Source organism: Marmota marmota, unplaced genomic scaffold, assembly GCF_001458135.2.
Source record: "Marmota marmota marmota unplaced genomic scaffold, marMar, whole genome shotgun sequence".
In the NCBI taxonomy this organism is placed as follows: Eukaryota; Metazoa; Chordata; class Mammalia; order Rodentia; family Sciuridae; genus Marmota; species Marmota marmota.
Genome location: NW_026000101.1, coordinates 17,020,482 through 17,032,908, shown reverse-complemented (window position 1 = coordinate 17,032,908; position 12,427 = coordinate 17,020,482). Strand labels below are relative to the sequence as shown.

The 12,427-nt window shown below is 49.6% G+C and overlaps 2 protein-coding genes across 5 annotated transcripts; one reads left to right on the top strand and one right to left on the bottom strand.

Moving 5' to 3' along the window:
* Nucleotides 1-6: 6 nt before the first annotated feature.
* On the top strand, nt 7-4,496 carry Tesk1 (testis associated actin remodelling kinase 1). The gene is made up of 10 exons (XM_015492367.2): nt 7-141; nt 286-407; nt 543-591; nt 1,151-1,297; nt 1,625-1,707; nt 1,874-1,964; nt 2,211-2,294; nt 2,433-2,522; nt 2,651-2,765; nt 3,311-4,496. The coding sequence occupies exons 2-10, from the start codon at nt 313-315 to the stop codon at nt 4,195-4,197; spliced, it is 1,641 nt and encodes a 546-aa protein (XP_015347853.1). The 5' UTR covers nt 7-141; nt 286-312; the 3' UTR covers nt 4,198-4,496.
* Nucleotides 4,437-12,076, bottom strand: Cd72 (CD72 molecule). Of its 4 annotated transcripts, none has more exons than XM_048783409.1 (10): nt 11,781-12,076; nt 11,567-11,674; nt 10,930-11,001; nt 10,266-10,355; nt 9,622-9,957; nt 8,367-8,396; nt 6,530-6,672; nt 5,814-5,917; nt 4,996-5,130; nt 4,437-4,761 (listed from the first exon to the last, which is right to left on the bottom strand). In XM_048783409.1, the coding sequence occupies exons 1-9, from the start codon at nt 11,860-11,862 to the stop codon at nt 5,001-5,003; spliced, it is 1,095 nt and encodes a 364-aa protein (XP_048639366.1). In that variant the 5' UTR covers nt 11,863-12,076; the 3' UTR covers nt 4,437-4,761; nt 4,996-5,000. The 4 variants fall into 4 exon arrangements, with proteins under 4 accessions (XP_048639366.1, XP_048639365.1, XP_048639368.1 ...); XM_048783408.1 differs by having other exon boundaries at nt 5,814-5,923; nt 11,781-12,062; XM_048783411.1 differs by lacking the exon at nt 10,266-10,355 and having other exon boundaries at nt 5,814-5,923; nt 11,781-12,073.
* Nucleotides 12,077-12,427: the final 351 nt, after the last annotated feature.

The window sequence follows — 12,427 nt, the reverse complement described above, 5'->3', positions numbered from 1 at the left end:
TAAGAGACAGGCGGAGGCCCGGGCCGGGGCCGCCCCTCCTCCTACCGAGCTCTCCGCAGCGCTGTGTCCAGCCTGGCTCGTGTGGACGATTTCCACTGCGCCGAGAAGATCGGGGCCGGCTTCTTCTCTGAGGTCTATAAGGTAAGACCCGCGGAGAGCACAGAGGGGCGGGACCGAGCCTTCAACAAGAGGCTGGAACTTGGGGGCTCGCCCCCAGGGTAGAGATCCCGGACTCTGGCAACCCACCCAATCTGTCCGACACTCACCGGCCCCTACTGCCCCCAGGTTCGGCACCGACAGTCAGGGCAAGTCATGGTGCTGAAGATGAACAAGCTCCCCAGTAACCGGGGCAATACACTACGGGAGGTGCAGCTGATGAACCGGCTCAGGCACCCTAACATCCTAAGGTGAGCGACTCCAGCCTCTTGCTGGGCACCTTGCTGGGCTGGAGGGAAAGGGGAAGAACCAGTGCGAAAAGTGGGAACTAAGGAGGGGCCGGGTCTCTTACAGCCTGCCCTCCTATCCTCCCCATCCTCTTCCAGGTTCATGGGGGTCTGTGTGCACCAGGGACAGCTGCACGCTCTTACAGAGGTGAGGATAGGTTAAGAAAGGGGAACCCACCTTCACCACTACCACCATCACCAAGAGGAAAGGGATCAATGGGCCTGCTTTATCTACAGAGAATAAGGAGAGGCATAGGACCTCTTCCCAGGGGGAGGGTCCCTGAACTTCCCTGAGGATAAAACACCTATAGGAAGCCTCATCTGGTCTCATTCCCTGTGTCCTCTAGAACATAGCAGTCCCATAAACTTTATGCAGTGATGAAAATGTTCTGTCTGTACTGTCCAGTACAGTAGCCACCAGCTACTGTGTGTGTGTGTGGGGGGGTGCTACATCATGGGAAATGTGGCTGGTGTGAATGAGGAACTAAATGTTTAAATGTATTTAAATTTAATAACTCAAATAGTTTCACATGGCTAGCAACAACTGCATTAGACAGGGCAGCCCTAGAACATGAATGGAGGCCCTTAGAGCACAGATGCACACTTCTGACTTTTGTGATCCTCCTGAATATCCCCTGGATGATAAGTGGGAGACCTAGAATGCAGGCTGAGACCTTGACACTCATTCTCCTTCCCCTGTGCCCTAGTATATGAATGGGGGAACCCTAGAACAGCTGCTCAGCTCCCCCGAGCCCCTATCCTGGCCAGTCAGGCTCCGCCTAGCTCTGGATATTGCCCGAGGCCTGAGGTACCTGCATGCTAAAGGTGTATTCCACCGAGACCTCACATCCAAGGTAGGCCGGCAAGGTGGGTGGAGGCATGACTATTAGGTTATAATGTATTAGGCCTGATTGATGTTGGAATGTGGATAATAGATATATTAGGATATTAGAGTGGCAAGGTATTGGGGAATCCCGGGGTCCTAGGGTGAGAGGCTCTGAGGGACTAATAACTATTACACTGTTTAAAGTGTTGGACAATATTGCAATATTGGGGTGCACTGGAGAACTGGGAGAAAGGGTGGGGTTATGCTGGAGTGACAGAGCTTTGGAGTATATATATTGAGAGACCAGGGAGAAAAAGGTGATAAGTGTGTGAGGATGCCTATATGTGTGTATCAGAACTGTCTGGTCCGACGGGAAGACCGAGGCTTCACGGCCGTGGTCGGTGATTTCGGGCTGGCTGAAAAGATTCCTGTGTATAGGTAAAGTAAATACTCTATTCCCCCACAAGCCTCCCAGAGGTCTTCTCTTGAAGTGAACCCCCCAGGGACATTTCCCTTGGGGTGGGGAGGGTCCTCACTTTATATCTTTTTGCCTGGGGAAAATGCCTGAGTGGATGTTTCTGACTATCCGCCCCTGCCCCTGCAGGGAAGGGGCAAGGAAGGAGCCATTGGCTGTGGTGGGTTCCCCATACTGGATGGCTCCAGAGGTGTTGAGGGGTGAGCTGTATGATGAGAAGGTAAGACATTAACTGATCAGAGCCCCAAGGGCCTTCGGAGACTCTTGAGATGCTCTCATAAGGCCCCATCCCAACCAAAATTCTACCAGATATTCAAGATTCCCCAAATCCCCCATGCCCTCACCATCACCCTCCCCATACATGAAAACTGTCAAGACTGCTTCCCCAAATCCTGACCTAGTCCTACAAAATTCTGAAGTGAAAACTGTCAATTGTCCCCCTGACATTATTATCTCCTACCCATAGGCTGATGTCTTTGCCTTCGGGATTGTCCTCTGTGAGCTTATCGCCCGAGTACCTGCAGATCCCGACTACCTACCCCGTACAGAGGTGAACATCTCTAGGTTTGAAGCAGAGGGAGACTCCAGACTAAGATGGCTCATAATCAAGGAGGGGTAGAGATCCTCAAAGAGGGGCGGGAGGAGAACCCAAGGAAGGCTGACTTAGAGGCCCTACTTGTGTCCTCAGGACTTTGGCCTGGATGTGCCTGCTTTCCGAACCCTGGTGGGGGATGACTGCCCACTGCCTTTCCTGCTCCTGGCCATCCATTGCTGCAGCGTAAGAGCCTCTCTTTCCCTCCCAGCCCCCCTTCCCCCATCTATGAGCTGATATGACTGCTCTATGGGTCTCCAGTGATAGGAAGAAAACTCAGGAACCCCTTAACACCACCTGTGTCTACCCACTAGATGGAACCTAGCACCCGGGCCCCCTTTACTGAGATCACCCAGCACCTAGAATGGATCCTTGAACAGCTGCCTGAGCCAGCTCCCCTTACCAGGACTTCCCTGACACACAATCAAGGTAAGTAAAGCTGGAATACTGGAGTGACAGAGCTTTGGGGTATATATATTGAGAGACCAGAGAGCAAAAGGTGATAAGTGTGTGAGGATGTGGTGGTGCACACCTGTAATTCCAGCAACTCAAGAGGCTGAGGCAGGAGGATCTCAAGTTTGAGGCAACTCAGTGAGATTTTCAGCAACTTAGCAAGACCCTGTTTCAAAATGAAAAGTGAAAAGGGCTGGGGATGTAGCTCAATGGTAAAGGGTCCATGGATTCAATTCCTAGTACCAAAAAAAAAAAAAAAAGACCAATCAGGGTAAGTGAGCATGACCTTGACCCAATGAAAGTCCTTTTGCCTGTCAAAATTCAAGGGAATTATCTGGGGAGGTTAAGTGGATTTAAAAGTTTGAGAACACTAGGAGTTGGTGTGGGGTGGGGGTGGGTGGACAACTCAAAGAAGATGTTTTCTAATGCTAGAGCCCAAGGGAGAAGAGGTTAAAAAAAAAAAAAAAAAGGAGAGGTAAAAGGTGGGTGGAGGTGACATTTCCTCTTTCCTCTGTCTATAGGGTCTATTCCAAGAGGTGGTCCCTCTGCCACGCTTCCAAGGCCAGACCCCCGGCTCTCCCGAAGCCGGTCAGACCTCTTCCTGCCCCCATCACCAGAATCACCCCCCAACTGGGGGGACAATCTGACACGAGTCAACCCCTTCTCACTACGGGAAGATCTCAAGGGTGGCAAGATAAAGCTCCTGGACACACCCAACAAGCCGGTCATGCCTCTGCCCCTTGTTCCACCATCACCACTGCCCTCTACCCAGCTGCCCTTGGTGACTACTCCAGAGGCCCTGGTCCAACCTGGGACACCTGCCAGACGTTGCCGCTCACTACCCTCATCCCCTGAACTCCCTCGACGTATGGAGACTGCACTGCCAGGTCCTGGCCCTCCTGCTGTGGGTCCCTCAGCTGAAGAAAAGATGGAGTGTGAGGGCAGCAGCCCGGAGCCAGAACCCCCAGGACCAGCTCCCCAGCTGCCCCTGGTGGTGGCCACAGACAACTTCATCAGCACTTGTTCCTCAGCCTCCCAGCCCTGGTCCCCTAGATCAGGACCTCCCCTTAACAACAACCCCCCAGCTGTGGTGGTGAACTCCCCACAAGGCTGGGCGGGGGAGCCCTGGAACCGGGCTCAGCATAGCTTGCCCCGGGCAGCAGCCCTGGAGAGGACAGAACCCTCGCCACCCCCTTCAGCTCCCCGGGAGCCGGAGGAGGGGCTGCCCTGTCCCGGCTGCTGCCTTGGCGCTTTCAGCTTTGGTTTCCTGTCCATGTGCCCCCGCCCCACCCCAGCTGTCGCCCGCTACCGCAACCTGAACTGTGAGGCGGGCAGTCTCCTCTGCCACCGAGGGCACCACGCCAAGCCACCCACGCCCAGCCTGCAGCTGCCTGGGGCACGCTCTTAGCAGTGGGGCCTGTGATCTCAGGCCTCCAACTTTGGCCTTCAGGACACCCTGTAAGGACAGAGCACACTTGCTGGACAATGCCAGCCCCAGATGGGCTGACTGGCTCTTCTCCCCGTAGGGGAGCCTCAGCATGGACTCGAGGGACAGAGCACTTCCTATCCAACCCCTGGGCTCACTCTCCCACGGGGATCACTGAACCAGACACAGCATTGCTGACACACGAGACTAACACGTGCAAATTATTTAAAAATATTTCAATAAAAACTGCCTGGCTGGCTCCGGGCCGCCCCATCCACTCAGCCCTTGCGCCCTGCTCCCCCCACCCATTTCCAGTATGGGAGGTTCTTGAGGGGGGTCAAAGTCCCTTCTAGAGGCTTCTTTATCCTCTTCCCAGGATCAGTCCAGTTTCTGGGACAGGTTTTCAAGCAGGCTGGCTAGAAGTGTCAGGTGTGGATCAGTCCTTAATTGGCAATGCCCACACTCGGGATGCCTGGGGATGACAATCTTGGATGTGCAAGCCACAGGTTAGGGATCAGAGTCACAAGCTCTTGTTAGCATGAGTGTCTGAAAGGGTAAAGCATCAGTGAGCTCCACAGTTGACTGTCACCAAACCATCATCTACCTTTTGCTATCTTTTCTCCAGCTCTCTGGACAGCCACATCACAAGACTTTCTGCCCAACCTACCCTTACATAAGCGGACCAAGTCATCAGAGGCTGAGGATGTTGAACCCAGGAACAAGTTTCCCCTCTGTCCCATCCCTGGATTCCCATGCCTCAGCCCCATCTCTCATGCTTACCCCATTCATTGCAAAGAATGGTCCCCATCTGGAAACCTGAAAGATGACTGCTCACAGATGAAGGGAAGGGAACTTGTACATGTCTCTGACTGTATATACCACTGTGAATAATGTCCTTTTTGTATCTTGTTGCATCTTGAGTTTAAGGACAAGATTTAGAATGATTAGAAGTGGGAAATGCTCTGGACCCCTTCTAATCAATCCTACCATCTTTCATCTTGCTATGCATAAAACTTAGCCTATGTCCATATCTGGGCATGGTTCAGAGGCAGATTTCTAGACTCCAGCTACAAAAGGCTTTAAGTCCAGGGCAGAAAAAAATTACACAAATCTTAAAAATGAAAACTCCAGATAGGGAACATAAGGATGTGGCCACTCTGTTTCACAGTCCTTAAGTGTGATTCTCAAAGCTACTCCACTGCTCCCTTGTTCATTTCCCTGGGATGGCTCTTATGCCCCAAGTGGCCTGGACTGAGAAAGCATGACCCCAGTTTGGGCAGCCTTGTAAGGGATGGGGAGTCAGAATGCAGTGTGAAGCCCTAGCTAAATTCTCAGCTTCTCCCTCTGAAAGATGACATGGATCCCAACTTACTAATTTTTTTAAATTATGCCAGGGACTTCTAGACACCAAAGATAGAACAGAGAATAAGACTGCTCTAAAGTTATTAATCAAATAGGGGGAATAAAAAAAAATAGGCAGTTACAGTATTGATTTATAGAAGAAATTTGGGAGCTGGAGTTGGGGAAGAAATTTTTTTACTATGTCTTTATGAGGGGATTATGGAATTCAAAATGCCAAAAAGTCCTCACCAACTTACCCATAATTATGTAAACCAGAAGTCTTCCATTGGTCCTTATTAGAGGTTGAGCTAATCCAATATGGATAGAGACCATCATGTGAAAATATAGGTTCTCCGATGAACTGATACTATGAGATTCAGAGAAACCAGAGATGTGTAGATAGTGATGAGAAATATAGGAGAAAATCAAATCCTAGGAAAAGGCCTTTAAACTTTGGCAAAGGGAGATGTGTCCATCTTTGGTACATGACAGCTCATCAGTGACTTGTTCCTGCATCCTTCAGTGCCATTCTGCAGATGCAGTCTCACTCTTTAGTTCACCTCCCAGCTTGGTAAGAATTTACCCTATCCTTTGGAGGGGAGTTGCTATGTGGACTGTTCTGGTCCCAAAGAACCAGTTATTATGATCCACCCACCAAATCTGGCACCTCGAAGTCAAAGAGCTGTTAAGCAGCCCATAGGGCTGATCTGCAAGATGAGACACAAAGTAGAGATTATAAGTTTCAGCTCTCATGCCAACTCTAATCAGTTAGTAGAAGCCACCTGGAACACAGGACTGAGAAGACACAGGCCATTTTCAAGTTCACTGGCAGAGTGTTGTGATTATCAGTATTTGCCATGGAAAAGGAATGCCATGGCATGTATGCCAGGTGTGCACTGCCATTCCTGATTTGATGACATACTTCCCTTCATCTAACAGTGCCCCTTCGTTCTGTGGGTAAGGGTATGCTTACTGAGTAATCATGTCTCCTGAATGTGGCCAGGTTGGAGGATAGAGATTTACAATAGTTTTGGCTCTCCTCCCAAGTCTGACGAATAGATGAGAAGTAAAAGCAGCGATATTCCTTTAGTATCCATCCCACTGGACAGCAATAGCCTAGAAAGCAGAAAGAGTACAACATCACAACCCCTAGGACCTAGGATGAAATGACTACTCACAATCTGATTGCTAACAACATTCCCCTAAGTCTAATCTTGGCACCTTAATGGACTTCTAGTCCTTGATCTTTGCAATCTTCCTTTCTTTTTCCTCTTCTGGAAATGCCTTTCCTCTGCATATACAGTTAAAAAAGAAAAAAGTCATTTAACATATTTTTTTTTTATTTTTGGAAGTGGGGATTGAACCCAGGGGTGCTTAACCACTGAGTCCCAGTCTTTTTATTTTTTTTATTTTGAAACAGGGTTTTCCTAAGTTACTTAGGGCCTCTCTAAATTGCTAAGGCTGACCTCAACTTATAATCCTCCTGCCTCAGCCTCTTGAGTCTCTGGATTGCAGGTGTGTGCTAGCCACCATGCTAGCTAACAACATTTCTTAACAATCTGGGAGGTTTATTTTAGTTGGGCTGGTCATTATCCCCAATTTCTGAAAGATTACGGTCTACTCCAACAGTTTGATTATCCTCACCTAGGCCCCTGTATTTGGTCAACAAGCCTCCCATTTGTTCCTTCATCTCATTTGCTCCCTAAAGCATTCCCTACTGCCCATCAAAACTTCATCACACTACTCCAGCCACTAGCTGCCTCCCCTCTCTACTCTTCCATAAGGAAACAACCTTCCTTTTTTGCTCAGTCCCTATTTTGTAAATACTCTCCACTTTCCTTCTTCTCACCTCAAAATTTCTGTCTCTGTTCTTCTTTTCCTGATTATCCATAAGAAACAGACATCCCTCTTTAACATCCTATGTTCCAATCTGTGCTCATAATCTTAACCCAACTCTCTCCAGTGATTTGATTCATCAGTCCTAACTCCATCACTTAAAAGTCAGCTGGGTTGGGACTGGGGCTGTGGCTCAGCGGTAGAGTTCTTGCCTAGCATGTGTGAGGCACTGGGTTCAATTTTCAGCATCACATATAAACAAATGAATAAAAAAAGAAAGTCCATCAACATCTTAAAAAAAATTAAACAAAAAAATCAGCTAGGGGGCTGGGGTTGTGGCTCAGTGGCAGAGGACTCTCGTAGCACGTGCGAGGCCCTGGATTCGATCCTCAGCACCACATAAAAATAAATAAAATAAACATATTGTGTCCAACTAAAAGCTAAATATTTTTTTTAAAAAATCATCTAGGTATGGTGGTGTACACCTGTAATCCTAGTTACTAGGGAGTTGGAGAAAGGAGGATCTCAAGTTTGAGGCCAGCCTCAGCAACTCAGCAAGACCCTCAGCAACTTAGCAAGACCCTGTCTCAAAATTTAAAAAATTTTTATAAAAAGGGCTGAGATTCAATCCTCAGCACAGGGGTTGGAGAAGTGGGTAGGCTAAAATGCAAAATAGAGCTGAGGGCCTGATGATACACACCACCAATGCCAGCTACTCTGGAGATTAAAGAAGGAGGATAGCAAGTTGGAAGCCAACCTAGGCAACTGTCTCAAAATAAAATTTAAAAAAAATGTCTGGGGTATGGGGTGAGGGGGGGAGTTCATAACCCACTTGAATCAAAGTGTGGAATATGATATGTCAAGAAATTTGTAATGTTTTGAACAACCCACAATAAAAAAAATTAAAAAAAAAAAAAAAAAACCATATTGAAAAAAAAAAAAAAAAATGTCTGGGGATGTAGCTCAGTGTTTACCTAGCATTTGCAAGGCCATGTGTTCCATGTCTAGTACTACAAAAAAAAAAAAAAATTTTTTTAAAGTGAGTTTTGCTTTTATGGTACAGGAGATCAAGCCCAGGCCTTCACACATACTGTGTAAATGCTCTACCACTAAGCTACATCCCCAACCTGAAAGTGAGTTTTTACCAGTCTAGTGTAAGAGATAGACAATGGAACAAAGGGATGAGTTATTGAATGATGGAATCCAGAACATGAGATGAGTAGGGAGATAAATGAGGATAGGAAACAGCTGATGGGAAGAAGGGAAACAGGAGTCCCCAGAGTGGAGGAGGCCTCAGTGGGGTGAAAGAAGTAAAAGCCTGAGCAGTTGTGATCAGAGTGGAAGTCTGCAACCGATGTTACAGCAGAGCAGTATGGGTTGCAGCTATAGGAATGGGTGGCAGCACTGTCAAGGGACTGTGGGCCGTAGTAGATAAGAAGGTTAAAAAAATAAGGGCTGGGATGGGTGACTACATGTAATCTTGCTGCTTTAAACCTAGAGAAAACATTTAGATGCTCCCTGAGCAAAATAGACCCCAACCCCCACCATAGTCCATGAAAACTCCAGTCCCCTCAGGTCTGGCACCTTGCCTAGAACCTTTCTGCTTCTGCACAGCCTTTTCTCTTTTAGGTGTCCCTTTACCCACCTCTACATACTGGCTGGGCTCCTGCTTTGAAAGAGGATGGATACCCCATCCTGGTCCCCTAAACCACATGATGGGTGCCACATGTGCCTGAGAACTTTAACTATCTTGCCCCACCTTCCGACTGCACCTAGTGTTAGTCAGTAGTTCTTAACTTTTAGGGGGATCTCAGATGTATTGAAAATTAATTAAAGCTGCCACCAAGTGTTTAGAAAACTGTACAAACAACTAATCCCACATACAAATTCAAGGTGTTCCTAGATCCATGCTGTCAATGTCAACCAGATGAAAACTAATTTTGCCATGCTTCTTTAAACAGTGTGATTTGGACTGCTGGCTGCTACCCACCCCTCACCAGGATCTGCCTTAGAGCTAGGGGAGGCCCCTAAATCCAGTATGCTGCTTGATCTTTCTCCCCATTGGCCAAGGTTGCATAGCTCAGGCAGCCACTCTTCTGCTTCATTGCCCCTTTCCTGAACAATCCACTGATCCCTGGGAGCTAGATAGAGCCCTGACACAGTGTTTCCTTGCTTCAATCCATCCTTCACAGACCACCTCTCCCACCTCTCTTCTCCCAGAGCAGTTACCTTGTTGGGAGCATGTAAAGAAGGGTTTCAGTGTGTCCTGCATGTTGTGTAGCCTCTCCTGCAAGGCCCTCCTCTGATCCTCCTCCCTTTGCAAAGTCTCCTGGGTCTTCTCCTTGTCCAACTGGCAGTCCTTTAGCTTCCCCTCAGCAGTCTGGCGATTTTCCTGCGCCACCTGTAGCACTTCCTGACTCTGGGCCAGCTTTCTCTTGGACTCTTGCAGATTCTCTTCCTTCTGCCCCAGCTGAGTTATCCTTAGGTGAAGCTGCTCCTGAAGGCTGCTATTAGTGTCTTCCAGAACACTGCTCACCTGCTGGAGTTTCTGAGATACCTGCAGATCTGGTTAGCCATAAAGAGAGATTTAGAGGGCATCTTCTCCAGCCGGACCCTGATGTCCTGAAACATTTTTATGAAACTTTTTGCATAACAGACTAAAATATAAGACCTGATTGCCTAAAGCTTAAAGAGATACTGGATTAGGTAAGGACTGACGGGGAAGACAGGGCACTGAAAATAGACCCAGCAGGAAACCAGACCAAAAGCTGAGGATGTAGTGGTAGTGACTATGAACTCTTCTGTGAAGGGCACTATGGGGGAGAGGAGAGAAGTAGTTTGAGGTGAGTGGGAAATGGGGCAGCCATACTCACAGCGGGCTCCCAGGCAGATGGCAGCCACCCCTAACAGCAGGCAGGTGAGGAGCAAGCTGAACAGGAGGTATCGCAAGCAAGCTGGACTACCTTAAAGGACAGGGATGAAGGGCAGTCAGTCCCAGGAAACAATTTACAGACTGGGGGCGTGGGCAGCAGCAGAGATTCCAGAGGAGGACATTCTTAAGAGGAGGGCAAAGGAGCAGTATGGTGGGGTTTTTCGGATGGTGGGAGGTTTTGCAGGTAGAGGAGAGAGGGAGTTCTAGAATGTGGGTTGGGGATTTGTAATTGGTAAAGTGAGTTGAGGCGCATTGCCTGTTAAAGGGGAACTAAATCTCAGAAGAAAGAGGGAAAGGGGATGACAGGATTTGTATATTGGGACCAAATGAATGGTGGGTAGTGATCTGGATGAACCCGTCTTGGAATAATCCCTACCGGGATGTGGCTTAGAGGGCAGGCAGCGGGGTCGCGGAGCTGAGCGAGCTGTCTCAAGGCTGCACCCTGGGCTCATCCCCACAAAGAACCGAACAGGATGGGGATCAGCGCTCAACCCCCTGCTCCTGGGCCTCAGTCCCACCCGTTGGTACGTCAGGGGTCAGGGTCGCCACCCTCCAAAGCATGCAGGAGGGGAGAATGCCTGGGGATGGAAGGGGACAATACCCACAGGGGAGAAGCCTTCCAACAGGCGGCGACGTCACGGAGCTCCAGGTCGCAGTTAGCTGCTCTGACTTAAACCCTGCGGAAGAGCAACGTCCAGTGTAAAAGCCCCAGATCACGCCCCTTCTCCGCAGCTCGCCCCACACCGGGACTCCGGGCTGCCCTGAGACACCCTCTGTCACTGCTCCGGGACACCCGCATCACTCCCGGAGTCCCTCTGCTTCCCCCGGGACTCTCTCAGCTACCTCCGGGTCTCGGTTCATCCCCACCCTCCCCTCCACTCCCTCCCAGTCTCCCTTTATCCCTTTATCGTAACTTCAGGGGCCCTTATCTGCCTGCCCGCATTGCTCTCTTCCCTCTCCCTCCTCCGGCTCCCCATTTCCCCCCAGAACCCATCTCCCACAGGGCTGTCCTGAGTCTTCCTCCAGCACTTATCAGCCACCCTCTCCCACTCCTCCCCCACACACTTGTCCCACTGGGATCTCCACCTTGTCCCTGAGACTTTTCTTCCCCTAGTTCCCATTTATCCTACTCTCTTCTAAGAACCACCCTCCTCATTTCTCCAAGGCCTTGTCCTCCCAAGATTTCTGTGGACTCTCCAGCTCAAGAGAACCCCGTAAACCCATCCCCAGGGCTCTCCATACCTGATTTGTCCCCTAGTCCAGAGGAGGCCAAGCCGGAGGGCCCCCCTGGGACTGAGGGCACTTGGACATTTTCATAGGTGAGTTCCCCATCCTCATAGGCCTCTGGGTCTGGGGAGAAAAAGAACCAAAGTGGAAGTCAGGTGTGGTCTGTGGGATGAGGGTGGGTTGTGAAAGGGGATAGACAGGATGGAGGAGTCCCATGTTCCCCCCTTACCCTCTCCTAACTGGCTGGAGACAATCTTTTTCAGAGGTGCCTTCACGAACCGCAGGTCTGCATAGGTAATAGCGTCAGCCATGGTCCTGAGCACCTCTGCAGGCTGGAGTCTCCCTTCTCATCCACAGGACCCAAGCCTCCCTGGCCACTCTCCTCTCTCCACACTCTTAGATTCTGTGATCTCTGTGATTGCACTTCTTAGCTCTTTGCCCTCCCACTTAACAAAAGAGGAAGATGTGAATGAGCCTCTGACAGATGGGCTCAATGAAGCAGAAGTCATCTTGGGTCAGAGCCAAAAGGGCAGGAGGGAAACATTCAGGTCCAGAGCACAGGCCAGGGGCTAGGCCTGGCCCTGGGTCAGCCCTGTGTCCCCCCCACTCTTCATATATCCTACTGGGGCTCCACACTGCTGGGCTCCAGTTATCTTCTCTGATTTGCCCTCTCCTCCTGACTGCCCTCTACTGGGGCTTGTTGATGTGTGGTTGGAGCTCTTTTGTGCCCAACTGACACCAGGCAATCTTTCCAATCATTGTTCTAGAAGGAGGTTTCATCTTCCCCATCAGATTGTGTCTCGTAGCATGGAGCCTTAGCTCTTTGTTATTCTGAGGTTTCCAGTAGGTCTATGAGTGAGTCCCTGATTTGGTGAC

Excerpts from the sequence above, each read along its gene's own strand:
- Tesk1 (XM_015492367.2), top strand. The coding sequence starts at position 313 with ATGGTGCTGAAGATGAACAAGCTCCCCAGTAACCGGGGCAATACACTA. Across the intron at positions 408-542 it reads AGGCACCCTAACATCCTAAG|GTTCATGGGGGTCTGTGTGC; the intron begins GTGAGCGACTCC and ends ATCCTCTTCCAG. Across the intron at positions 2,523-2,650 it reads TGGCCATCCATTGCTGCAGC|ATGGAACCTAGCACCCGGGC; the intron begins GTAAGAGCCTCT and ends TCTACCCACTAG.
- Cd72 (XM_048783408.1), bottom strand. The coding sequence starts at position 11,862 with ATGGCTGACGCTATTACCTATGCAGACCTGCGGTTCGTGAAGGCACCT. Across the intron at positions 11,675-11,780 it reads CTCCAGCCAGTTAGGAGAGG|ACCCAGAGGCCTATGAGGAT; the intron begins GTAAGGGGGGAA and ends TTTTCTCCCCAG. Across the intron at positions 5,924-6,529 it reads TCAGGAGACATGATTACTCA|TATCAGTTCATCGGAGAACC; the intron begins GTAAGCATACCC and ends TGAATCTCATAG.